Source organism: Thermobia domestica, chromosome 2, assembly GCF_964235325.1.
Source record: "Thermobia domestica chromosome 2, izTheDome1.hap1.1, whole genome shotgun sequence".
Classification (NCBI taxonomy): Eukaryota; Metazoa; Arthropoda; class Insecta; order Zygentoma; family Lepismatidae; genus Thermobia; species Thermobia domestica.
This window is the reverse complement of record NC_137455.1, coordinates 170165845-170192667: the sequence shown is the minus strand read 5'-3', so window position 1 is coordinate 170192667 and position 26823 is coordinate 170165845. Positions and strand designations below refer to the sequence as shown.

The window sequence follows — 26823 nt, the reverse complement described above, 5'->3', positions numbered from 1 at the left end:
ATGACGGTCCGGGCTAGTCTTTTCCCCTTCACCAATTTATTATAAAAATTGTTAAATACAAATGTCTTTGATTACAAAGAGTAAAATAGTGTCTATCTTGTTATTGACCAGATAAGAGGAAATAGGTGTTTTGCACGGCGCCCCTTCTCTCAAGGCAGTCTCCAAGGCACCTGCTGGTTCTGGTGAGTCTTGAAGGATAACCCCCTCAGCCCAAGGCAGCTTCGCGAGGCTTGGTTGTGGTAAAGATCCCTAGTCCAATGCGACCTCAGGGGAGGTGGTTAGTTGATCAGTTGGTCGACTGATGCCAGGTCCCTCGGTGGTCGGGCTTTTATCTGTCCTCTTCGGGTCCTTTCGTGAGGTCCGTCTTCTTTCGGTGTTCGTCGGTGTCTTTCGTGTCTGCTTTTCGTCTGCTACGCTGTTTACATTCAATAACACGTGTTGTGTTGACATGTGCTTTTGTCGTGATGTGGGGATCCTTACTATATTAATATCTTGGAGCATCTTGGATGTGGATAATTAATCCAATTTCAACCATAGTAAAATTAGGTTCTTGCTTGCATTTCTCAGATATAGGTGGATGGGTATTTATAGTACGTAAACTTTAAAAATAAATAAATTAAATAGAAAATTAAGAACTGTAGTATATTTTTCGAAATAGTTTTTTGCTGTGGCTGTGATGGTGTATACTCAGTCAAATGAAATAATGTTACGAGGTAAATATCACTGTTACTAAAATTAAAAGCTTACTGTTTTGAAGTTCTTGATGTCTCTCCAAGAGTCATTCAAACTATTAGCAATGTATGAACAATTTAACTTGTGTAAATATGCATGGAGCATCCATTAATTCAAAGATAATTTTCATGATTTGTGTGTGTGTAGTTATGTCTAGAATTGAAATTAAGTTTCCTCTCTCAGTGTGTATTGTATTGGATTTACCTAACTTATATGATTTTGTTTTTCAGCGAATAGCTGGCAATCTTAAAAAATTGACGGAGATTAGCAATATGAAATTCATGGAGAACTTCGATCCAGAACGAAGTAACAGGGAAAGAAGAAAACTAACAAGGAAGATTTACACTGGACCGTAAGCATAATATTTTTGTGTTAGTTTACTTTAGAACAAAAACCTGTATGGCCATAGAAATGTAAAACTTACGAGGAGCGGGGGAGGAGGGAAAGTAACGGAAAATCACTCAACCGGGAAAAGTTGGTGAATTCTAAAGAAATGGTGCTTTTATCAATTTCTTTTACTAAAATTTGACACACAATATTTCTAATTTTTAACACTGTTCTTGGTCATTAACATTCAAGTTGCGAAACATATTTGTATTCTTGTTGACGGTATATACTGAAGAGCAAGTAATAGTCAACTAGCATCATTTAGCGAGGTTAATGCTGATATTTGATCTCCCTTTCACAGAAATAACTTGAGTGCTTAGAATTCTGGTCAAATATACAGTCAATTATTTTAAAGAGAAAGCGAATGATTATTCAATTACTTGAAAATGCTTAGCCAAACCTTAAAAAAAAACTCATAGAAGACTTTTAAAAATATATATTGAACATTAGCGAAGTATTAAGGTTTTGCACTGTTTATTACTCTTTGATATACTAAGTGCGAAGACCTTTGATAGCATAAGCTTATGGACTTTTTTTAATTACATTATTCAGTCTTTAACAATATTCATCAGGGATCGTTTCGTACTCTGCTTAGCGAAGGAAAGTACAATCACAGCTAGACCTTTAAGTTAATAAAAGAAGACTATATTGCTATCCCTAGTCCTGTAAGATTTTGTGTAAGTTAATAAATGTTTTCTTTTTTAATGAAGTGACTTGTTATCCAGTGACCTGCGCATCGACTTTGGAATATTACAGATTACGTTAAGTCAATTAGACAAAACTGTATTGAAAAATACTGTACATATATTAAACAAGACTAGAACAAGAATATTAAATTGAAAATATTGAAAATAAATTAGGAACCGTTACGTGCCCTGCGTGGTTACAGGTGTGAATTTCTAGAAAACATTGATTAGGCTTAAAGACTTATTTATGTCTAAATAAATCAAATGTAAATTCATGTGTATTATTATCACACTAAAAGCAGGTAGACTGATTTTGATGAGATTTTGTACAAAGATTGAACTCTGTACGAGAGGGTTTATATAATTGATTTTGATGAGACATTGAGATAGTTGAGGCAGTTGAGATAGTTGATCACAAAAAATGCCTAGGGTTGATTCTATTTAAACTTTAAATAAGTTGACTATATTGGTTGCCAGGGTTTCTATTGGTTAGGAAAAACTCAGGGAAAATGGTGCATGTCAGGGAAAAAGACTGGAAATCAGGGAAATTTTATAAAATATATTTTTCTAACATTAATTGCAGGGTTTAAACCTAAAAACGGAAAGTGTTCATAGAAGTGTAAGTGTTCGTAAAATCCTGATGAACACATATTTCTGGGTTATCACGTTTCACTCTCATATATTATTAGGATTATATTCAAACCTAAATTCCCCATTCATTACTAAGAGAGATTTATATATAAGTTTATGAATGTTTCTTTTGTGATTTAAGAAAAATTCTAAATATTGTTTCGTTTTACTAATGTTTACTATTGATAAAATACATCGAAATACCGTGCTTTTTTTTGGGGGGGGGGGAGGGGAGTTATACAAACTCCACGAGAGGCATTTATTGAAATCAGAAGTATCTATTTATGTATAAATGGATAAGAGCCAAAGTAGACTCAAATAATTCGTATCTTTATTCACTTTTCTTACTGATATGCAAATTAAGTCGTTGTAGTTCCTTAACTTGGACTAAATTAGTTCTTCTGTATTTTGCAGTAGTTTGAAATTGTCCATATGTAATTCTGTATAATGGTTCCACTTGTGCAATTGTTTATCTTTTGTTCTTCTGTAATGACTCTTGACAATTATATTAACAAGTATGTAAAGATCAGTACAACGTATTTTTATCAGGAGTCCTTCGTGAGTGAGTCGGCAAACATATCCAGGGTGTGTATTGGTCACAAAAGTTACGAAATCAGAAAATGGTCATGAAAGTCACGAAATTTAACTTTTGGGTCATGATTACTTTTATCTGTACAAATATAAATGCAGACTGGAATATTTTTTTCTATAAAACGTCAAAATTCACCACCAGAAATGTCTGTAATCAGCTCTAGACGCTTCCAAATAGCAAGCAAAGCCAACTTCTATCACATACATGAAAATTCGGCCAATTCGCACTCAAATTCGTTCTCGAGAATGTTACGAAATTTTATGGTTCGGTAAAGAAAAGGTCACGAAAAAGTCATAAAATTTCATTTTGAAATTTTAGTAGACACCCTGATATCGCATTTGTGGCCAAGTAGTCCCGGTTTCGAGTTCAAATGGAGGACAATTTCTCTCGGATGTAAGCCGAGAGGCGATTTAAATTCCACTTTAAGCTTATGTGACCCATTTCCAGCAAAACCCGGTTGTTGCATAATAAAACCAAACCGAAACAAACTTATTCCTGTCCATATGTGATATAAATACATAGAGCAAATTATTAAAAAAAAAATTGTTTAAACAAAAGAAACAAACAAGATAATAAAAAAAATTTTTAAATCAAGAAAACCGTTTTTTTTTTTTTTTTTTTTTTTCAATAGAAACCATGGTCTTTGCCAACCCTGATTAATTGTATACCAGTTTCAGCTTGGCCAACCATTAATGATCACAGTATTGAACGTTGCTCAGATTTTATGGCTGGTAAGTGGAATGTACGTATGAGCAATTGATTATTATTTGTCTCCATAGAATAAATGTTCTCACATATAAATATGTTCGTTATTTATTCCTTATTTATATGCCAGCGTCATTCGATATCTGTCATGAAAGTCAGGGAATTTTCTGCTAAAGGTCAGGGAAATAAATCTTTCCAGATCAGTAGGAATCATGGTTGCAGAACATTCTTAACTGAACTTACTATTAGACCTAGCTATCATTAAACTTATTATTCGACCGAACCGTGATTAAACTTGCAGCGGGTTGCACAAGCATTAGGCCGAGCACTATCACCTATTAAAAAAAGAATAATAAAAAATAAAATTTAAAAAAAGTTGTGAATATCACTGATTTTCACGTTATTTTGTTGATAGTATACATGTCACTTTTAGTTTACCTTTCGTAGGTATTTTTTAGTTTACCATGAGAAAGTTTACCTGATGGCTCCTACTTTTGAGTAATATTTTGATTACTGTTTTAACATCTGCCACTTCTAGAAGTGTATATCTATATCTATCTATCTATCTATCTATATCTATATATATATATATATATATATATATATATATATATGCTAATTATATACAGATTCTTCTGTGGTCATGAGGGAATTCTTAACATATTCAGGATTTCGCTGTTTTGCATCGCGTTGCTTCTCAATAGTTAAGAGTAACTACATTATAGCCAAGAATTCAAGTCTTATTATGGAAAAAGGATATCTGATGTCGATTACAACTACTTTTTAAATAGCATTATTATTTAATTTTAATAACTGTATGTTAAAACTATTTTGTTTATTACAAACCAAATACAACTATTATTTAAAAAGTAGTTCACAGCAAACCAAAACAACATGATACGTAATCAAATGCAGTTGAGTTCGTTCCTCTAGTCGCTGCCTTAACTTAGATTTTAGGAGAATTGTTATTCTGGCAACACTGCAATTTCTATGGATGGCAACACTGAACATTCTTCAGGTTCATATTTTCTGTTGTAGAATAACATTATCTATGATTGTGTTAAGTTGCATTTTGTGAATAAACAAGCAAAAGAAAAATTGTAAATTTTGTATTATTTTTAGTAAGGCAGGCTCTTAAGTAAGTGTTTTTGCTGTTTTCTGGAAAACAAGGATTTGTGACTTACGCACTTCATGATCTCAGGTACAGATATAATAACACATTTCGTCCCAATGCACACCAACCTACGTTGAAATTATTTACATGAAGTACGTAAAAATACATAATTAATATAATGAAGGTTTAAAATGACAATAAAAACTGAAGGCTGTGGATAACTAGCTAAATTTTACTGCCTGATTAAACCATTTTTTGTTGTGCCTGGATACTTTTTCCTGTGTTCACTGACGATCTGCAGTATGTATTGTTTCTCTTTCTCATCCTTGGTTAGAATGCTCCCATATTCTTGTATCAGCTTCACCTCTCTTTTTCTGCAACAACGTTCACTAACATAACCTCAGTACCTCTAACCCACGTTGAAATTTGGCATCTTTTTTCCAAGTAGATGGGCATTAAAAAAAAAAAAATCTTGGGAAACATGTCTTCGAATCTGCGGAAACGAAGTTCGAGAGTTCTTTTTCTGTGAAACTGTTGACTTCTGCACTATTTATAGAATATCGCTTTACTTGGTTTTGTACATCATATTCTTCTGTACTCCCCATTTTATTAGAAACCATTTTTCCGTCACGTGTTGCGGTACTTCATCATCAAAGAATGCGAATGCCGCACCAAGCTTATGAATGGATTCGGACAAGGAAAAGGCATAGTCTCTTGATTAAATTCTTCTGTTTTCTCGTCAGTTCAAATTGATCTTGGAACAAATATATTTTGAACGCATATATAACCTTTGCCATCCACTGAGCATGGCTCACAGCTCCATGAATGCGAAATGAAGCTTCTTGTGGAAGGTTGCCGCCTAGGAAGATCATTGCCATCTCATAGATCAACAACAGATACACCAGAAGCACCATAGAGAAACATCATAGCCATCTCTATGGTATTTCGGGTGTTGTATAAATTCCAGCATACTGACATGGATATCCTCCGTAACATCATCCTTTCCAGTTCGGTAATTGCTTTTGCTGATGGATGACCAGGATTGCCTAAATCTCTCAAAAGCACATCAGGCCCGAAACTTGTACTGGCAGCAGTAGCACCACCCATTACTGCGTGAAAACTACTTTGAAGAACTATTTCGAATATGTGGTGTCGGCACGGTAGGTACAGTAAATCACGATCAGACTTCTTTTCAAGGTTTGTAGAAGCGCCATTTATTCTGCCGGTATTGCTTGCAGTTGTATCGAAGCATAACGCTTGTATTTTGTGTTCTATGCTCCATTTTTCCACTGCTTTGTAAACAGCTGTAGCTTGTGCATCTCCTAGAGACGATGGTATTTCAAGGATGCCTAATAATTGTCCTTTGTCCTTAAAAGTTACAAATATCGCTACTCTGTCAACCCTCTCTATGCTACTGGCAGCTGGGGTACCCACATCTTAGAATTTTCGACACTAGCGCATTCCGGTATCGTTAGAAAAAATGGCCCAAATGTATATTTATATTCCAAAGGTGTTAATTATTACATGATCAGAGATAAGTGGAAAATAAAAGCAGACGTGTGTTTGTCGTGAAAAGCTACCCCAAAACGACATGTCACACGACCATATTTCTATTTAAACTTTTGGATCTGAATCCAAGATGGCGGACTTCAAGATGACCACCATCATGGTACTACTCAGTTTCAGGTGTGAATATACCTCCACTACCTCTATCCAAAATATGATCCCTTTCCCTTCAGTCGTTTCAAAGTTACAAGGGTCTATTTCAAACTTTTGCCATATGCTATATATTGTAAATATAGTCAGAAGTTTAGATCGCTTGGGTGTCGGTTAAATATTTTTCAATCGAGCTAATTTTTTTAATGGACTAATTTGGTACGACATGGAACCAATTGAGGGGTTGGGAGCAAAGAAATTCGGAATTCTAAAATTAAGGACCACCCTAATTCTATGTGCTATATATATATATTGGCTAAAGTATATTAAAATCCTGTTTCCACATTGCTTTCGTGGTTTTAAGGAGCAAAAACGATTTGTCCCGTATATTCATATCTTCAACGTTTTCATGTTGCTCCAATCACGGCATAGTGAAGAGCGGATTAATTTCTTTAGTAGAAGTATTCCCTCAGTTTATTCATTTGGAAAACTTGTAAGTGTAAAAGGTTTCTTCTTCGCGTCATAGTATCGTCATCCTTTTATTGATACGTGTGGATGATGTGCTTTGTATTTCATTAATTGCAGTCAAAGTTATTGCTGTGCTTTTATCATTTGTGCGCCAGATTCTGTATTAATATACTACACGATGTTCGGGCTAAAATTGACCGTTGCTGAGGTGACATAATTAAATATCTGAGTCAAAACTACATATATCGGAAACATGTGAAAATGATAAAGATGACAATAATGAAAAGAGAAGTCCTGAAGAAAGCCAACCTCAGCATCCACAGCTGTCTCGAGGGGGCTCCAAAATCTGGCGCACGCGGCATGTGCGAATTTGTCGATGAACTGAGTCTACAGGTGCTACAGGTAGTTCAGTTGGTTACTTGTTCATTTACATGTCACACATATTAATCCATAGGATTGTAATCAGGGAGTTCATAGTTGTTAGTTGCCAAAATTGGATTAAATACTTCCGAATGTTACTGAAATTTGGTCGTGGAACACAGATCTAATATGGGTCCTTGATGTTATCTATAGTAGACTAGTTCAATCTTCTATACAGAAAGGTCTAATTGGTTAATATTCACTAAACATTAATCGGTATTACTCATACAATCAACTCACAACTTACATTTTATTTAATATTTCACATATTGAATAGACATCCATCAAGTATCATAATTTCCAACTACTTAACAATACCCATTGTAATCATCGTAAATGACAACTGTTATTGAACTTTACTATATCCAGATCCATTACAAAATTATCGATAAACATTTACACCACAGACTAACTCTCCTTAACAATAAAGTATGTGCATCTATTCTGTAATTATATTTCCCAACCCAATAATAGGATTGCAATCAGGCAAGTTCGGGAAGCCATAAGCTGCGACTGGAGAAATTGTAAAACAATTGTGACAACATTTGTGAGTCTTTTCATCGCTGTGGTATGGGGTTGAAACTTGATACCACACGCAAGGTCCTCCAACACCCACCCTCTCCACCTAAGGCTTGATCACTGCCTTCAGCAACTCCACATAGCCATTCGAATTGAGCTTGGGTCTTTATTCAAAGATGGATAGTGGCATATCACCCTCACTGGCGAGTCAGCCAAGCTTGTCAGAGTTTTGGAGAAATTTAGCGTGCATGACAATGAATGTCCGATGATTGTAGGCAAGCTCTCTGTTGTGTTCTGGAGATTATGTATTTGGTCCTGACAAAGTTTTTTCATCTGTCAAGAGAACCACATTTTTCCTAGTTCAACGGGCAGTTTCACTTTGTTAAGGAGTTTCTTTACTTTAATCAGGCAGTTCACCTGAGTTTTTTTTCTGTCAGGAGCTGGTCTTTACTTCTCTGGAAGGGATATTAGAAGTCCTTGCAATTGTAATTATAAGTCCTTATTCATAGCCAGGCGTTGTAAGATCCATTTCCTGCGCTAGAGCTCGCATTCCCGCATTGAACAGTTGTTTTGATTGCAGGATTTCTATGCTTAATACAAGTTGTCATGCATTTAACTTTTTCTCAATATTCCGGTGGCTTCCACTCGACAATTGCAGTTCCTTTTGACATCACAGGTGTATCTGAAATGACAGAGTAAAAATATATTTAAATTCTGCAAATACATCCCCATATCACATACGAAGTGTGTAAATAAAGTAATGAGACGAGTGAGAACTACGAATTGGCAACAAAATTGTGCATCTCTTTCTCCCTCCTGCAGTATGTACGCGTCAGCATCTCATGTAGTCTCACTGTGAATGACAATATGTTGGTAAAGTGAGAGAGCTCGTGTTGTAAAGTGAGTTATTTCTCGTCATTAAAATGAATGAACAGTTACGAGCAAATGTGTGACATCAAATTTCATTTCAAACTTGGTACAACGCGACAGAGACTGCAAATAATCAAACAAGCCTACGGTAGTGTTGCTTGTCGCAGTCCTAAATGTTATCCAGTCGTTCAGGTTATTTTCCGAAGGTCGGGAGTCAATGGAAGATGAGTCTGACTCTAGAAGGCCAGCCAGCAACGTCCAAATGTGCAACAAATTATCCAAATGTGGAACGGATTAGACCTTGTGTGAACTGACTGTCGGTTAACTGTCAGAGTAATATCAAATGAATTGAATTTGAACCATACGATTGTCCATCAGATTTTGATCAACAAACTGAGGATGAGAAAACTCCAGAACTGGTGCCAAAAAATTACATATCTGAACAAAAACACAACAGCATCAAAATAAGCAGATTTTTGAAGAACGTAGTCAGAATCACATTTTGAAGAACGTAATTTGAGAGTTGGATCTTTGGGTACGGTTCTGAGGCTACACGACAAAGAACGAAGTTGCACACTCCTAGCTATATATATATATATATAGACATTGAAAAAAAAAAAAATCGTACCTCAACAGCAAACAGTAAGTTCTTGAACAGCTGCGAAAACATTATGTTACAAGGAACATTGTTGTGATGGATACTTCATCACGGCAGTGCTCATGTCACACTGCGTTTTCAGTTGTGGAGTTTTTGGCACGGAAAGACATGTAAATCTTCAGCTTGCGTATTTGCCTGACTTGAGTACATGTGCTTTTTCGGAAACGCGCGTCAAAGACTGTTGTCACTATGAGATGATGGAAAATATCAAAATGACTATCGAATCAGCTAGAGGTCGTGCCGCTTCCTCAGTTCCAACATTGTTATAAGGTCTGCAAAAAAATATTCCCATCGCTTTGTAGCTTCTGAAGGGAACTATTTTGAAGTCAACGAAGTACAAGTGTAAATATATTATAAATAAAGGTGAGTATTGAAAAAAAAATCGTTACTTTATTGGAATCTCGTATTTATATGTAACATGCAAAGTATCCGATTTAACCCAAATTTGTATTTATTACGTTGTTGCGAGTGAGATATCCGTTTAGACGTCTCGTGGGAAACTCTTTAGTACCACAGAACAGCGATAGATTAAGGTTATGAATCTAAGGTCACAGTATACGTCCAGCAAACAGATTGTGGTACCAGTACAGGTGTCAGACAGTGCATTATTGAGTAGTGTCGTATGAAAGTGCGCCATGGAAAATAAACAATTGCAAGTGATTGTTGTGTACGAATTTAAACTGAGACATTCTGCACAACAGACCGTAAGAAACATCAGCCGTGTATGTGGGCCAGGAGTGATGAATGAACGCATTATTCGTCGTTGACTTGTCAAATTTCGTTCCAGTGATATCATTGTAAAAGGGCTCTGTGGGATCTGTAGGAACATAATGCTTGGATGAGCTCCTCAGAAACACCTTAGAAGCGAACCTTCGGAAAAATGTTCGTGCCATTGCAGGCGAGCTAGGATTACACCATGCCACTGTCGTTCGGTGGCTACATAAGGTGAAAAAGTTGGACTTACGGGTGCCCGTGAGTTAACACCGACCAGCAAGAATCGCCATCTAGAGGTTTTCAATTCTTTGAGTGTAAAGAATGACTTAGAAAATTTCCTGCATCCAACGTTAATTCTGATTTAAAAAAAAAAAAAAAAAAAAAAAAAAAAAAAAAAAAAAAAACTACAGTCATAAATGATCAGGAAAGTAATTGGGTCGGTACAAACGTCCAGAATGTTCCATACCACCTCTCTACCATCAGAAGATATTGCTGTTATGATGGGTGGGATTCATCCTTTCTTCCTCTGTCTAGGTAAAACTATCAATGCGGGTCATTATAGTCCAGAATACTTTGATATGCAGCCCAAATTTACCAGCAAATATTCATCAATAATCAGGTATTCTCATGTTGCGCGACAATTCATGCCTGCATATCGCTTAAAGGACGGTGCAGACTCTCCATGAGTTACAGTATGAAACCCTGTCTCACCCATCGTATTCCGCTCTCGTCTCCCTCCGACATCCCATGTGCGCGGGTTTTCTTGGGGTTCTCCCGTTTCATCCCACTTCCTTCATTCTACCATTTTATTCATTTCTCATCATCACCGTCTCCTTTAGCCTAGCCGGCATAATCGTGGGACGTAAAACTTAGATTTCATTTCGTTTTTTTCTCCCTTCATTTCGTTTTTTTCTCCCTCCGACATCTTTCTCTTCCGTCATCTCGATGAGCTCTTGGGGAGAAAACCTTCCCTAATGATTGGGCGATGGAACGTGCGGTTGAGGACTTTACCACATCGCAGACTCCACTTTCCGTCACCGTGGAATCTAATTGTTGGGTGAGCGGTGGGAAGATGATGTGGTTGTAAACGGTGACTTGTTTTCATTAACTTTGTATTATAGTTTTTAATTTTTGGAGGGTCTTTGGAAATGACGCATCTGGGGCAGACATTTCATTGGCACCAACCTAATATATTCATTCTAATCATGACTAGTGTATTAATATAAATAATAATGTTCTTTATTATTAGGGTTAGGAGCAATTTAATCGTTGTGAAATTAATATAATAAAATACATATTTGTATTTATTTTTAGGAAGAAGCAGACCAGTGTATATGATGAGAAAGGAATCCACATAGCATCAGGAAAAGATTTATGTGATTGTTTAGATGAGACTTGCGAAGGTTGCCACTTTCCATGCCCCAAGTGTCGATCTTGTAAATGTGGTCATGAATGCCGGTAAGACATAGATGAATTTTTGAAAGATGAGATTATATTATAAAGTTTAATCTTAGTCTGTGAAAAACATGATTGAGTAAACATAGCCAGTGAAAATGGATAAGGCCATATTTTTCACTATATATATTTTATTGTGAATTTTGTAGCTTTCGTGTGTGTATTTCATTAAAGTACGAAAAGAATATATATTTTAAACATTTAGAAGCTCATCAATATTCAATTGTCCTGTTCTTAATTTGTCTATGGTTTCAACGATCTGTCGCAATCGTCAGAGAAATTAGGAAAGATTAATTTGTATTTTAGGTGAACAGGAGGTAAATATAAATGCAATAATTTGCTCCCTTACCTATGTAAACAGAAAAAATGTCTTCATAAGCGTCCAAAATTATTTTGTGAACTCGTTATATGCCTTTCTTTTTATCACACTTTTCGAATCACATGCAGTCTTAAAAAAAAATGTATGTGAATTTTATTTTATTATGAAAGGAAATAATTATTATGATTATTTCAATGCATACTATGAATGGTATAAGAAGGGCCGGGGTTCCAGAAGGAACGGGGCCGTATATAATGTTATTTACTAGTAAAATTGTCCGTAAGGATCCATTTTATTTATTTAGTTTAATTACCGTTGTATGTTGGGGGAATTGGTTTTCTCAGACCTACAGATTCTACATAAGTTGTTGCAGACAGAGAAGAATGTCTAATTGTTGCTACTAAAAACTCAGCTCTCAAGTGTCAACATAAATAATGATATTTTAAGTAAAGAATGGGACATATTCATTGCCAGTTTTATTGATAGATAATTACGTTCCACATGAACCACGGAACAACACTTTTTTTCCATCCATAACAGAATAGAAAACAATATAGAGGCTTTTCAAGAAAAGTCTTGCCACTAAACATGATTTGGCAACTATGATACGAAAGAACAACCCCTAATTTTGTAATCGTTTACTACTTCCTAGTCCTTGGAAATATATTAATGAATGAGCTTCGAACTTAGTTACTCCTGGTAAACTTAAAATAGCGATCTGACCTAGAGGAGGAGTAATTATTACATACCTTGGTCATGGTAATCTGTGTTGGGGAATTTAGTACGTTAAAAGGGGAAAAATCTAAAGCGTACCGTGAATGGTCGGAAAATTGGACATTTTCAATACTTGCGGTGCAGTCCGCAGCAAAAAACCTGCAACATGATCAAGTAAGTTTATTGTGAAACTACGCCTAACAGCCCAAGGAATCAACATAACGTCTAAGTGGTACGAATCACGCAGGAGAAACCTGGGTGTCCTCCCCTGCACACTTATTTTGGAGCAGAAGACTTCGTCGTTTTACAATAAACTTACATGCTCATGTTGCAGGCTTTTTGCTGCGGACTGTACATACGAAAAGACTAGATGTAAATCTTATATGAAGAGGCTAAAATAGTTTTCTCTTCAAACTGGTAAATGTGGTAAGAGAGTAATTTCTTTTCAAACTGGTTAGAGAGTAGTTAATTTCCTGTAATTGCCTTTCTTGCACAAAACCTTTTACTAGAGTTGGGTAATGAATTCTTTGGATTTAGTACAAGTTAAAAGTGGGACAAAATAACAATTAATAGCTGAGCTCAAGAATCCGATTTGAAATAGTTGATTATATTTTACGGTGTTAAGGTTTTCTGTAAACATGAATGAAGATCTTTAATAAGTGTAATTAGACTCTCGTTAATTCATCTTCTGTGGTGGCTAACAAGCCTGTTAACTATTCTTATTACTATAGTATGTCTTGCAGTAGCTTATGTATTATTTGGCACGAGTATAAAAGAAGTCTATTTATATATGATGTCTTAACGTACTTTTCCTCAGCTCTAGAAGGTGTACGTGCTTAGTTTACATTAAGTCTAAAACAGCTAATATAATTCCTCGACCTTGCTGTAACTAAGTAAAGTTACTTAAACATGTAAGTTACAGTAGTAAACTTTAGTGAAGAAGCAATCACAAATAACTGCCTCTTTGGCTGGGTTTAAACATTACACTAAGTAACAGAATGCTAAGTGTATTTCCTTTCTTTTTCCTATTGTAAATTGTACATCACATTTTCGTAATAACTAAGTAATTTCATTTAGTCTGTCGTTCTTCCGATCATTTTCTTCTCAATTTCCTCATTTGTTTCTCCATACAACATGTTAGCAAAAATTTACTTCATACAACATGATAGTTTCTGATGAAGCCAAGTGGTTAGTTGACTAAACTGTCACAATATATTAGTTTTATAATAATAAATTGATTTCTTTCCTCAGCGATTAGCTTATTTCTACAAAGGGTGTTCAAAAAGTTTTGCACAGTGATCTCTATTTTTTAAATTATTTTTTTATTTGTTGCAGAAGGAGAATGAAATTTTTTGGGAACATACTTGGAATATTTAGCTATATACTGAGCCTACTCATTGTAGCCTCCATCAGCTGTGACACATCTGGTCCAACGTTCTTTCCATGATGTAAATGCACTTTGGTAAAATTCTGGGGATTGAATTTTACATCATCGCTTGACACAGGGAATAAGGTCTTTCTAACTATCAAATGCTTTACCGCGCAAGTGGGCTTTCAGACGTGTTTTGCTCTCAGGTTCGGACAAAAACAACCATGTTTCATCCTGGGTAATGACACCGTCAAAACACTGTTTCCACTCTTCAGTAAAGGTCGTCATGAGACCCTCGCACACATCATTCCTCATCTTTTTCATTTCTCTTGTCAATAATATAGGCACCCAAGGTGCACAGATTTTTCTGTACCGTAGTGACTGTACCAGTAATACCACCCTACCCAATGACAAACCAGTCATTTCAGCAAGCCGTCGTGTCGTCACACATCTGTCATTTTGGATGATTTGATTAATGGTCTCCTTATTCACATCACTATACCGCCGGTGGATTGTCCAGTAGAGAGAAATCACCTTCTTTAAACCTGTGCAACCACCGCTGGATACTGCTGCGATCCAATGTGTCCTCCCCATAAACAGGGAGCAACTTCCTTGAATTGATGTGGCAGACATCGCCGGTCTTGAAAAGGAACTCCATCACCGACCGTTGTCGCAACCTGACTTCTACTTAACGGTCCATTATGGCACACCTGTAAATAAAAGAAAATACTTTAATATACCAACTTATAGCTAAATGTTCCAAGTATGTTCACAAAAAAAAAAATTCATTCTCCTCCTGCAACAAATAAAACAATTAGAGACCACTCTGCAAAACTTTTTAAACGCCCTTTATATTATAGTGTAAATAGGAAAAGCTGATATAATGGAGTTTTTTCTTTTCTAAGTCTTGACATCTTTCAGAGGTGGATTTCTTAGCAATAGAGTCATTATTATTCGAAGTCTTTTCACCACTTTCCCGCCTTACATATTTCATTATGGAACCGAAATAAGTATTTTTGTGTTCTTATACTCAATTGATATCTATCCGCGATATTCTCATTATTCTTATTTTAGTTTTCTCATACTGGTTCTCCTTTAGTATCGTTAACTTTGTATAGCTGCAACAAAATGATCCCGAACTGGGCATGGATAACAGTTACATTTCAGGAACTTTATTTTAAACAAAATTTTTATTTTATCTAGTATTATTACTATTATTTGTTGATTTATATTTTATGTGTGTTATTTAGGATAGTAGTTTTCCTCCTTTTTTCACAGTGTAGGGATATCGGTGTAAACCCCGAGATGAATTATCGTAACAGGTTTTTCACGGCGTTCCTGTTCTTTAGAGGAATGCCAGGATGGTACTTTCTAATTTGCCCGTGGGGGCCGCGGTGGCTTAGTGGTAGAGCGTTCACCTCTGGTGCTTGGGGTCCCGGGTTCGATCCCAGCCCCCGCCAAGTGAACTTTGTGGTGGACAAACACCGTGTGCGTGGGTTTTCTCGGGGTTCTCCCGTTTCCTCCCACTTTCATCATTCCACCCTTTCATTCATTACTCATCATCATCGTCTCCTTTAGCCTAACCGGCATAACCGTGGGTCGTAAAACTCAAAGATTTCATTTCATTTCATTTTCTAATTTGCCCGTAGCCGATTTTCTTCCACTTCGTTTCTCATTATTGTTGTTATTACTGATTAATGATTCCAGTATAAATTAACTTTATAGGTTGTATCTGGAAGTTTATTAGATAAATAGTCATTTTTTATTCCTATTATTCTTTAATATAATCATTTATTTTTTTCAATTCATTATACCTTCTGCCCATGTAATTTTACCGGGAAACCTGTTTTGTGAATGTAATCTTTATAACACTCTCTTCGTGTCATTTATCAGACTGCCAGGATCGCTTAATTCGGACTATCACTGTTTCGTCTATCCTGACCTATTCCCAGTTAGTTTATATACATTTTTTTTAGTTGTGTTAGTTGATGTACATTATATATACAATGTGAAACCTCTCTAAAGCGGACAGCCGTGGGGAATCAAGAATTGTCCGCTATAGAGAGGTGCCGCTTTAGAGAAGTTTCAATATTTTAGGTAAATTAGTAAAAAAGGTAATTTGCAATCAGAAAAAAAATTGCACAAATCATCTATTTATGGATATTACAAAAATGTTACAGTATCTCCATTATTCTCCGCCATCCAATACTCTTTTGTTCGAGGCACGTGTTATAGTTTTCTGCACTTTACACTTATCAGTACTTACTATATTTTCGGTGTGTTGATTTAATTTGTGGATTAATTGCAGTCCATTAGTGTCTTTTTATACAGATAGAAATTTTCCAACATCGACAGTTGGCTTAGTGTTTCAGTGTATTTTTTCTTATCGCATGTTTTTCTCTTTTCCATATTCTCCTCAATGTCTTTCTTTTTTGAGTTGTCCTGTAGTGCTTTTACTATGACACTTGCGTCAGTACTCGTAGTTTCCGTCGAAATCTGAGCGTCCAGAATCAGTTGCAGCAACATTTGTGTTCCCAGCAATGGTAAAAGCAAGCTAGCAATATCTTTTACTGCATCATCAGTTGATATATCTTCAATTGAATCATTGTTCGAAGAAAAATCTGATTTACGGAAACACTTCTAAATTGCTATGGGGTTGACTTGATCGCAGGCGACTTGGATCCATATTATTGCTTGACGTACGTCAATTTTCTTGCTTAACAATTTACTTGACGACTTTCCCATTTCCGCTTCGTAATCAAACTTTTTAAGACAACCTAGCGATATTTCAGTTTGAAATTTTGAATGACACCTTTGTCAAGGGGTTATGAAGTAGATGTAACATTCGGAAAGGAAAACAATTTCAACATTTTGAAGTTCAGTGTTCGGATGTAATGTTGCACTATCTAAAAGTAAGGACACCTTTCTGTTTTGACGAATCATTTTCCTATCAAAATGCAACAGCCATTCGGTCATATTGTTTCTAGTCATCCAAACTTTATTTGCTTTCCATTCTGGGGGCGCGGTGGCTCAGTGGTAGCGTTCACCTCCGTGCTTGGGGTTCCTGGTTCGATCCCAGCTCGCCCGTGTGGGCTTTGTGGTGGACAAACACCATGCTCGGGATTCTCCCGTTTCCTCCCACTTTCTTCATTCCATCATTTCACTCATCTCTCATCATCAGCGTCTCCTTTAGCCTAACCGGCATAATCGTGGGACGTAAAACTTAGTTTTTTTTTCTTTTCTTTTCATTCTACTTGAAGATTGTTAAGATTCAGTCCTTTGAAACTTCAAGGTTTTCCAACTTTACCAATAACAATTGGTTTCTACTATCGCCAGTCATTAGAATACAAAACAATTATCAACCGCTCCTTTGCAATCACCGAACATGTTTCTCCCTTCAAAGACATTGTTTTTGTCTGGAAGCGCACAAAAAAACATCCTGTTTCATTTGCGTTAAAATTTTTCCGGACGTAATTATGAACTATAGAAGGTAATGAATGCAACCATTCTACGACTGTGGGCATGTCGACATCTGCGGATTCTTCACAAATCGCTTTGAAAGAAATTTTGTGTCTAATCTGAAACTTCTCTATCGGTTGGAGGTTTCGAAATCTGTAACACCCATTTCTTCTGCTACATCCAATGCCTTAGCTTGTAGCATCGGCCCTGACACAGGAAATTTTTGGTTTCGAGCCCTACAGAACCATTCAAAACCACTTTATCCACTTGCACATCAGCATTGTCAGAAGTATTGTGACACTGCTTTCATTGCCATTTTCACATCACAGCTTCATTCATTTGTCTTTTTTTCTTATTACCTCAGCTGCTTGTGGTTTACTTGTTAGGTTGTAAATTAATTCAGCAGACAAAGGTATTAAGTTTTTATACTCTTACTAATAATCACCAATGATGTCAAAACAACTTCCAAACTACTTCAACCATTTACTGTATTTGTATATCACTGGCTAAATTAACGTATACCAATCCAACCACTAAGGTTCAGAAATAGACTTGAGCAACTAACATCGAAAACTATACAATCAACTCAGCCCCTTTTGGCTCATATCAAATCTACTCATAATCTCAACCACTTTTGGCTCGTAACAAACCCAATTCTCACTTCAGCCACTTCTGGCTCATTTCAGACATCAACTGAATTCACATATAAACAATTACATAGTTATGCTCTTCCTTTTCTAAACCTAATTACATTCTTCTTTTGTTTACACTATCTACCTAGGTATATACTAACTTTTAACACTTTTTACTCCCAACATCTTCCTCGGTATCACCTCAAAACGAACTGCACCACTTTCGTACAAAAGTTTAAGATACTTGCACGCCCCGATTGGATTTAAGATAGAATATAAGAAATTTTAACTCGTCCTGGAAATCCTGGAAAACCTGGAAATGTCCTTGAATTGATTTTGTCCTGGAAAACCTGAAAATGTCCTTGAAAATGCATTTCTGTCCTTAAAATTTACAGAAATACTGAGTGTAAGATTTTTCATAATTATAATGAAAATTTTAATTGATTGCTATTTTTGTTTGCTATTCCTGTTTTTGTGTTGAATAATAATTTGTCATGATCCTGCATGTGTGGGTGGTTGTAGGGTTTTGTTTGTCCCAACAGGGTGGTTGGCTGGGAGAACTTCTCTCTTCTTTCATCTATTGGTCTCTCAACTCATTCTTCACTAACACTATCCTTCAGAAACAGTGTTTTGTACCAGTAGCAGTCCTCCATAATCAGTCTATTTTCACAACAGTACGTACTCTTCAGTAAAATTTCGTATGAATGCTATTTATGACAAGGTCATAAAATAAGAGGAAAGAGATAAGTGAAAATGTACAGCAGCTGCAGAGAAAGAAAAGGAAATTGATGGAAACAAGTGAAGCTTTAGAGAATGAAGAAAACCAGCTTGCACATGAAGCAGAGGAGAAGTCTTGCTTTACTTTATTCATAAAGTCAAATGATATCCGTAGAGCAGCTTCGCTGAGGAACAAAAAAAAATTGTCTATATATGAAGAAATCACACAACTCCAAACTTAGTTGAGAAACTTGTAATATAATTCCTTTTTCTCCCTAATTTTATCTGTCACACTGTCACGCAATGAAGATGCCATGTACGAAAAATAGATTTTTGTTGAGAAAAAGCGGAAGGGCTATTACTCACCGCAAAAAAAAAAAAAAAAAAAAAAAAAAAAAAAAAAAAAAAAAAAAAAAAAAAAAAAGTAGCAGAATATTCTTCTACATGCAACAGGTAGCGCTTTCGGAAGATGCTACTTCCTTCGTCAGCCTGTGGTAGACTTCAAAAAGGATAAAAAGCATGAAGGATTGTTAAAAAATGGTTAAAAAGTTAGGATATGTAAAAAAACAAATCTGTCAAACATTAAAACACACGGAAATAGAAACTCACTGACATTGTACACTGCTGTTCACTGTTTTCTGTTCTTGCTTACCACATGGTGAAAGTATGTAGTGAAAAGATTACTCCAAATAACATTTATTTCTCTTCTATCCATTTTAAGTGAGGGCCTTTCTTTGTGAATATAATATGATTCTTTAATTTTTCGTTCCGTTGCTGTTTTTGCTTTTTCAATGAAACATGAATCCACGATATGATGGTTATAATCTCTAAGATGCGTTGCTAGACCGGATAACTGTTCCGAGCGGATTCCGAGATTTCGAGGTACGAACGTGCTCAGTTATTCTAGTACAAATGTTCCTTTTTGTTTGACCTATATACACTTTATCACACTGACATTTCACCCGATCAACGCCACTGCTTTGTAAAGGGTCAGTAAAAAATGCTTTAAAATTGGTTATATATTTATCTATAGATTTTGGAGGAACTTCTGAAAGTTTGACGTTGTCTTTGCAGAATCATCTTGATTTTGCTGAAAAATGTGGAACCAAAGGGACACCAATCCATCAGTCAGTTACGGCATCTGTTGGTGGTTGATGGTGGGTGCGGACGATCTCCTGTTGTACTTGTTTGTACCATTTTAACGATAAAGATTTTTGGAAACCACTTTCCTGTCCAATTTACAATAAATACTGTATTTCCTTGTTGAGATCCTCAGAGAGGTCTGAAAGTAAAGTAAAAGAGTTCTTCTAAAAAAGTTTTTTCAAACATTTAATTTCTGAAGCCATGAATGTAATGATTTGAAGTTGATATATTTTGTACCAGCAGAAGGTTTGCGGTATACCGAAGTAAGAAATTTATTGTTATGTCTTTTATTGGTAATGTCAAGAAAGTTAAGAGTTTTCTTCAAGTTTCTTCGTAAATTTTATTCTAGGGTGAATTTGATTAAACTCATCGAACAGTTTATTTAATTCTTGAAGGTCCTTGTACAAAATCAAAGTATCATCAGCATATCTAAAATATCTAATAAAAGGAAATTTAGGAAGGATATTTGTTTCAAACATGTCCAGTATCAAATTAGAAAGTATTGGAGAAAGGGTATTACCCATAGCCATTCCATCGTCCTGTCGAAAAATGATGTCTTCAAAGTGGAAGAAATTGATCCTTAGACAAAAGGCTATTAGTCGAGAGATTAATTGGATGTCGTATGGGTTCACTTTTAGTTTAAGTAAAGCCATTTCCACTGCCTGTAGAGCCATTTTAAGTGGATATTGATGGATACGTTTCCACAACATCAGAAGATGCCAAATGGATGGAATTTGCAGCAACAAAGGAATTCAACATGTTTTCAGCTCCAAACTGTTTTTAACTGTATATTTAACTGGAATATTATATGATACGAGTTTATCATACAGCCATTTTAAAAGTAAATATGTAGGATGATGAAAACCAGGTACTATTGGTCTCAATGGAGCATTAGGTTTATGTATTTTTAGAAGCCCATATATGATTGGTAAGACTGGGTCATGGATTTTCAATTTTGTTTTGATTTCATCAGGAATTATAGGAGAGCCATTAATCAACCGATTGGTTGCTGTTATCAAGGATTTCAATGGGTTATCCTTACATCTAGTAAAACGAGACTTTTTGGCACATTCGTATGTCTTATCCCTGTATTGTTGTTTTGATATTATTTCGTATTTATTTCCTTTATCGGCTCTGACACAAAAAAAGTTGATGTTTATGTAAATATGTCCTGAATTGGATTATTAGTTTCGTGTATGTCTGGTAGAATCTTTGTGTTTGTGGTACTGAGATAGAACCGAAGCACATTCTTTTCTTACTTCATTAGCATCCTCTTGATCAGGAATAAAGTGTATAGCTTTCTCCACTGAATAGACTAAGTTAGGGATTGGTAAGTGCGTAGGTTGAACACTAAATTTGAGTCCTAAACACTAAATTGAGATTTTTGTTGTTTGTAAATTTGTTCGGTGCACAAGTAAAATGTCATGTAGAAAGAATGAAAAGATGTGGGTGGATCGGGTGGCTATAAGGGGAGTTTGAAGGAAAAAATAATTACGCTCAGTTTTGTGTATTTAATTATTGTGTATTAATACTGTACTTGCATTAATATTCACTGTATAAGCTACTGTACTTTTCATTTCACTGTGATGAGTTTTGAACCTACAGTTGAAGTTCTGTTATACTTTCCTGTATCGAAGTCCTGGATAATTGGTGATTTGTCCTGGAAACGTCCTGGAAATATTCTGAATTTTTTTGGGGAAAGAGAGTGGGAACCCTGTGAGATGAATAGTTAATTTAGATTAGAGTTTTCCTTTCTGTAGTAGTACAATTCGGTTTAACATATTATAGTTAATTCTTTTTTTCCGATTTTGAACTTGTTATTTATTTTCCAGGCAAAACAGAAAGTGGATGTACGATCAAGCTGAAGTGGAAGGAACGTCAAAAATAATAAGAAACCCTTTCCGAATGTAAGTCTTAGTTCATGATGGACGTAACAGTAAACTTAGCAGTGCGGAAGTTAAGTTGGCAAGAACTTACTGTGCAATAACAGATGGGGCATGGCATTTTCTAAGTCATTTTTTAAAATATTTTTAATAAATAAGTGGGATTGCACAATCCTGTATTTATAAAATTTTATGTCTTTTTTGTAAACACTACAAAAAATAAATAAATAAAAATAAAAACTGATTGATTTATTCAAAAGTATGTGTAAAAGTAATGTATTTCCGTATAGTTTTTCACTATTTATAAGAATATTACAGTGTTTTTTCTTATCGAGACATTTTATTTTCACTACCCATAAACATGTACAAGGTGATCGATACTAATGTTTTAGTCAAGGTTTGTAAAAGATGAAAAACAGAGGTGAAGAAAGTCAATGTTTTTTTTTCTTCTTTCTGTTTTCTGAAATATTGTTGATTAACACATATAATCATTTCAGGGATGACCTACTGTAGCGAAGCGACACAAGTAGATACCTAACTAACGTATTATAGGATGCTCGCATACACAGTTTATCCCGCCTACCCGGACGCAACACAGTTATTTTGTTCTTTATTCTTCTCTTTTTTTTCGTACTTGTTACACCAAATTAAAAATAGCAAAATGTCTTATCTCAGAGAAGTCAGTAAAGTAAGTCTTTTGTTGTGATTAGTAGATAGATGCCCCCCCCCTCCCCCTCCTTCCAATTCCTTCAGTACAACTCCAATTGGAGTAATAATTGAATAAATTCGGGAGAGAAGAGCGCCTAGTGGGAAAGTTTTCTATCTGTTGGCGAGGAACATTCAGGTTCTTTACGTCTTAAAGTTAGTTCGTTATTCATTAGAGGAAGGAAACGGTACAGTGTTTACCGAGGAGTACTCCAAATTGTGGCCATTATAATGACACTAATGTAGTGCAAGACCCATAAAAGGTAAACTGTATAGTACTATATAATTGTTGCATTAATATCGATAAAATATTGTAGTGAATTATTTTCGTACGTAATGACCCGTTGCGCGAAATTAGATACCAGTTTGCAAGATGCATTAGCGATAAAAAGAGAATGAGATGTAATTTTTAACCGACTTCAAAAAGAGATGATTATGAATTCGACCCATTTATAAGCAGTATATATTAATAAATATAGCAGTTTTAAGGCGTTTAATTATACTTTAACTAACAATAACAAAAGTCATGTTAAATTAAAGAGTAACATCTCTAGTTTACCATAAGTGTTCACTGTGAACCCCGTTTGTTACAATACAAACATATAACCTGTAGATTAGTTCCTCTCCATACTTCAATCTGCATGTCTGTTAGCAGCAGCAGCTTCTCGAATCTTGTGTCTCAAGACTCATCTCAGGTTAGGAGACAGTGGAAGCACGTAAACTCGGTCGTCTATAAAACCCCAAATGATAAGGAAGAAGAAAAAAATAGATGGGGTGAGATCCGGTGACCTTAGAGACCACTGGAGATATGCCCTGTCATGGGGTCCATAGTGACCAATCCAACAATCAGGAACAATATCATTCAACCGCCAATATGCAGGTGCGCCTCCTTGTTTCCAAAGTAAGTTATTTGGTTGATCTTGCAATTGGGGAAAGAGCCATTCTCGGAGCATATCCAAATAAGTCATTCAAGTTACGGTATTTTTAGTGAAGAAAGTACGACGCTTAAACTTTTTATCGGGAAACAGCACAGAACACTTGTTTCCGGGATTCTTGTTCGCATTGTAGGAGTTCATGGAGATTTTCAGATTCCGTGTTCTGACATTGTGCGTGTTGACATTACCACTAAAATGTTCATTCATCATGAACACAACACGATCAAGAAAATAATCATTTTCATGCTACAACATATTAATTACGAAGTCGGATCGCACAGCGTAGTTCGTCAGATTTAAAACCGGTAGCATTTGTAAGCGGCAGGAAAGCATATGTAAGCGTGTTCTTAAGACCTTCCATACTGTCATTACTGACATTAGAAGTTCACGACTGGCCTTCCTAACAGACTTTTTTAGGACTTCGTGAAACCCGCTAACGCGTTCAACATTCTCCTCAGACTTTCTTGGTCATCCCCTACTTAGCCTTACACAGACAGCCGATCGTTTCAAACTCGTTATGCCATTGAGGAATGTACCGGTAGTTGGCATTTAGGGGATCTCGATTAAACTTCCTCTGAAATGCACGTTGAACTGTAATAGCTGATTTACAACTAGCAAATTGCAAAATTTAAAATGCCTGTCGTTGAGGAGTCAGTCATCTCTTTGTTACTGCCGCTGTCAAGCAGAAACAAAGAAAAGGTATGCGTACAACTAAAACTTTATTTTTTGTTCTTTAATTTGAGCCTACAAGCAACTATGTACACCTCATCTAAGTGACAATATAAAGAACTGAAACTACTATATTCATTTATGTATGTCATCTATCTATCTCTCTCTCTCTCTCTCTTTTATATATATATATATATATATATATATATATATATATATATATATATATATATATATATATATATATATATATATATATATATATATATATATATATAATATGTCTGTGTTTACGTAGAGTTGCCATAATTTTTTGATCCAAAATACGGACAGACCTTAAAATGACGGCCCGTCAAAGATAGTGTGCCCAAACAAGAATAAATATGTAGGAATTTCTTACCTAAAAAATCACCTTTTTAGGTTATCGTACAGTTGTTTACTATAATACTTAAAACACTATTGGAAACTAACATGTTTTATATTTCTTTCATTAACAAATATAACAAATCATGCCATTAGATTACGTATATTAAATCTAACCAAAACAACCCTGGAATGGAAAAATGAGACACTTTTTTTAAAAGATAACCTACTTTATTAATAGTAAGTTATATGATGAAAACAATTCTTTTTGCCTGAGATTTTAGCGATTACCGACTCGGAAATTTTCGGGCAGCTTCAAAAACTGTCAAATACGGACATTCTCTTATTTCGTGCTTTGTACGATACGGACACGGACCAAAAAATACAAACACTCCGTGCAAAATACGGACATATGGCAATACTATGTTTTCGCATAACTTCGGCATAGGTGCACCGATTTTGATTTTTTTTTTAAAGCATACTTTCCCGGTGATCTACATAAAGTTTATAAGTATGTAATTAGGTCTTTGGAACTAGACCAGGTATGTCAAACTCAAGTTATGTATGGGGGAAATTCAACCGAGCCAAATCAACGAGGAGCCGCACCTTAGAGCAAAAAGGTACCTGATATTTTGATGTAACAAAATGTAACATTGGTAAAAGATTCGTAAGTAGTAAAGCATCTTACCGGCATTTCTTTTTATCCAACTAACATACATTTTGAGAAATGTAGTAATTATGCTGTGTCAATAGTTAACTCGCAGCGGCGTAGCGTAAGGGAACGCCAGTATGCCCGGCATCCCCTATTAATAAGAAAAAATACGTATTTCATTGTATATAAATTGTTTGCTTGTAATTATCACAATTATTTCCACTGCAATCTTCTGGATGTGCTCTCTCGCCTTACTTTGATAAGCGGAACTTACGCATGCGCGTCACTCAGATGCACATTTTCTATCTTTCCTCTTGTCGTATGCTATGTTCCTTGGGCATCCAGGCCTACTGCAAGAAACAGGGTTTTTGTCTGCTTTCTGTGGAGTGCGCATGCGCAACTACTTGCTTTCTTAACTCCCTTCACCCCTTGCACCTCTACATTTTGCTTTAGATATACGCTGGCATATCTTCAAGTATTTCCAACTCTATCTATTTTGAACTAAGCTATAGTTTCTGTACAGAACGTACGAGCGCTAACGTCAAGGAAAGAGAACAAAACAGAAATGGCTAGTTCAATGCCTTTTTGAAGCATGTCGGTTATGTAAATAATAGTATAAAAATAGTTATGCTTTAATCGTAATTAAATGCATCGTAATTGTAATCGTAATTAAAGGCAAACTATTAATCTTCATCATAAATACATAGTATGTCCAGTGGCGTGGCCAGAAACTCTTTGAGGGAGCTCTTACACACAAGCATAAATATAAAGCATTCTGTAGAATCACGGTCACCGATCTGGTAGACCAAGAGAGCCAGCATTCTCGCCCCTCGCAAAGATTGCTTGGGCCCTTCAGTCATTAGCACATATCCCGAGGAGATGAGGGGGACATGTCCCCTCCACCCGATTTGAAATTGTGAGATTTGTATCCGAATGCCACAAAGGAAAGTGGGATGAAATTGTTTTCCTTGACTTGTTTCATTTTAAAAAAAGAATCGTGTTTTTTAATATTTCATTATCATTTATTATTGTTGGTCTATTTTCAACTATTTGTTTAAATCCTGTAACGATTCCTATAATGCTATTGTGACCATCATAATTTTGCTCAAATAAGAGTATTGTTGCACCATACATAGTTAATTTTCTTTCATAGTTTTGGGGAAGTCATTATTTATATTATTACAAAACAAGTGTCCTAAAATTTTAATGTGGATCATTGTGGATGCGTAAATAGAAACATATCAATTATAAATATGCATGTGTTCAGATTTCAGAATGTGTTCACGACACTTGATACGTATCACAATTTTATCTACATCGCCTGATATAAATATAATATACAACAGGTTCACCTCAGAAATCAGATTCATCTACCGTAATATGAGTTTCATCACCCCTCCCCCAGAGTAAGTCTCAAATATGTCCTCCTCCCTCAAATCTGCCCTCCTCCAAATGTTGAAGACAACTCTGATCCTCCACAGCATTGTTTTTCAACTTCATAAATATTTTGAACATCGCTTTAAAAAATGGGAACGGTCTTACCCGTTCCCCGAATGTTGAAGACAGATTTACGCCCCTGGCTTCAGTATCTGGATATCTGACAACGAAATACATACTCAGAAACAGGCCCCCAGAGTTGGTTTAAGTGTTTTCTATT

General features: G+C 35.6%; 1 protein-coding gene across 1 annotated transcript; it reads left to right on the top strand.

The window, feature by feature from the left end:
- Positions 1-962: 962 nt before the first annotated feature.
- LOC145677173 (ARL14 effector protein) lies at positions 963-22086 on the top strand (the record flags this gene model as incomplete). Its single annotated transcript, XM_081747793.1, is given in 3 exon segments — positions 963-1084; positions 11466-11609; positions 21792-22086. Coding segments are annotated over 3 exon segments (345 nt in total), but the record flags the coding sequence as incomplete, so codon positions are not given.
- Between the last annotated feature and the right edge of the window lie 4737 nt (positions 22087-26823).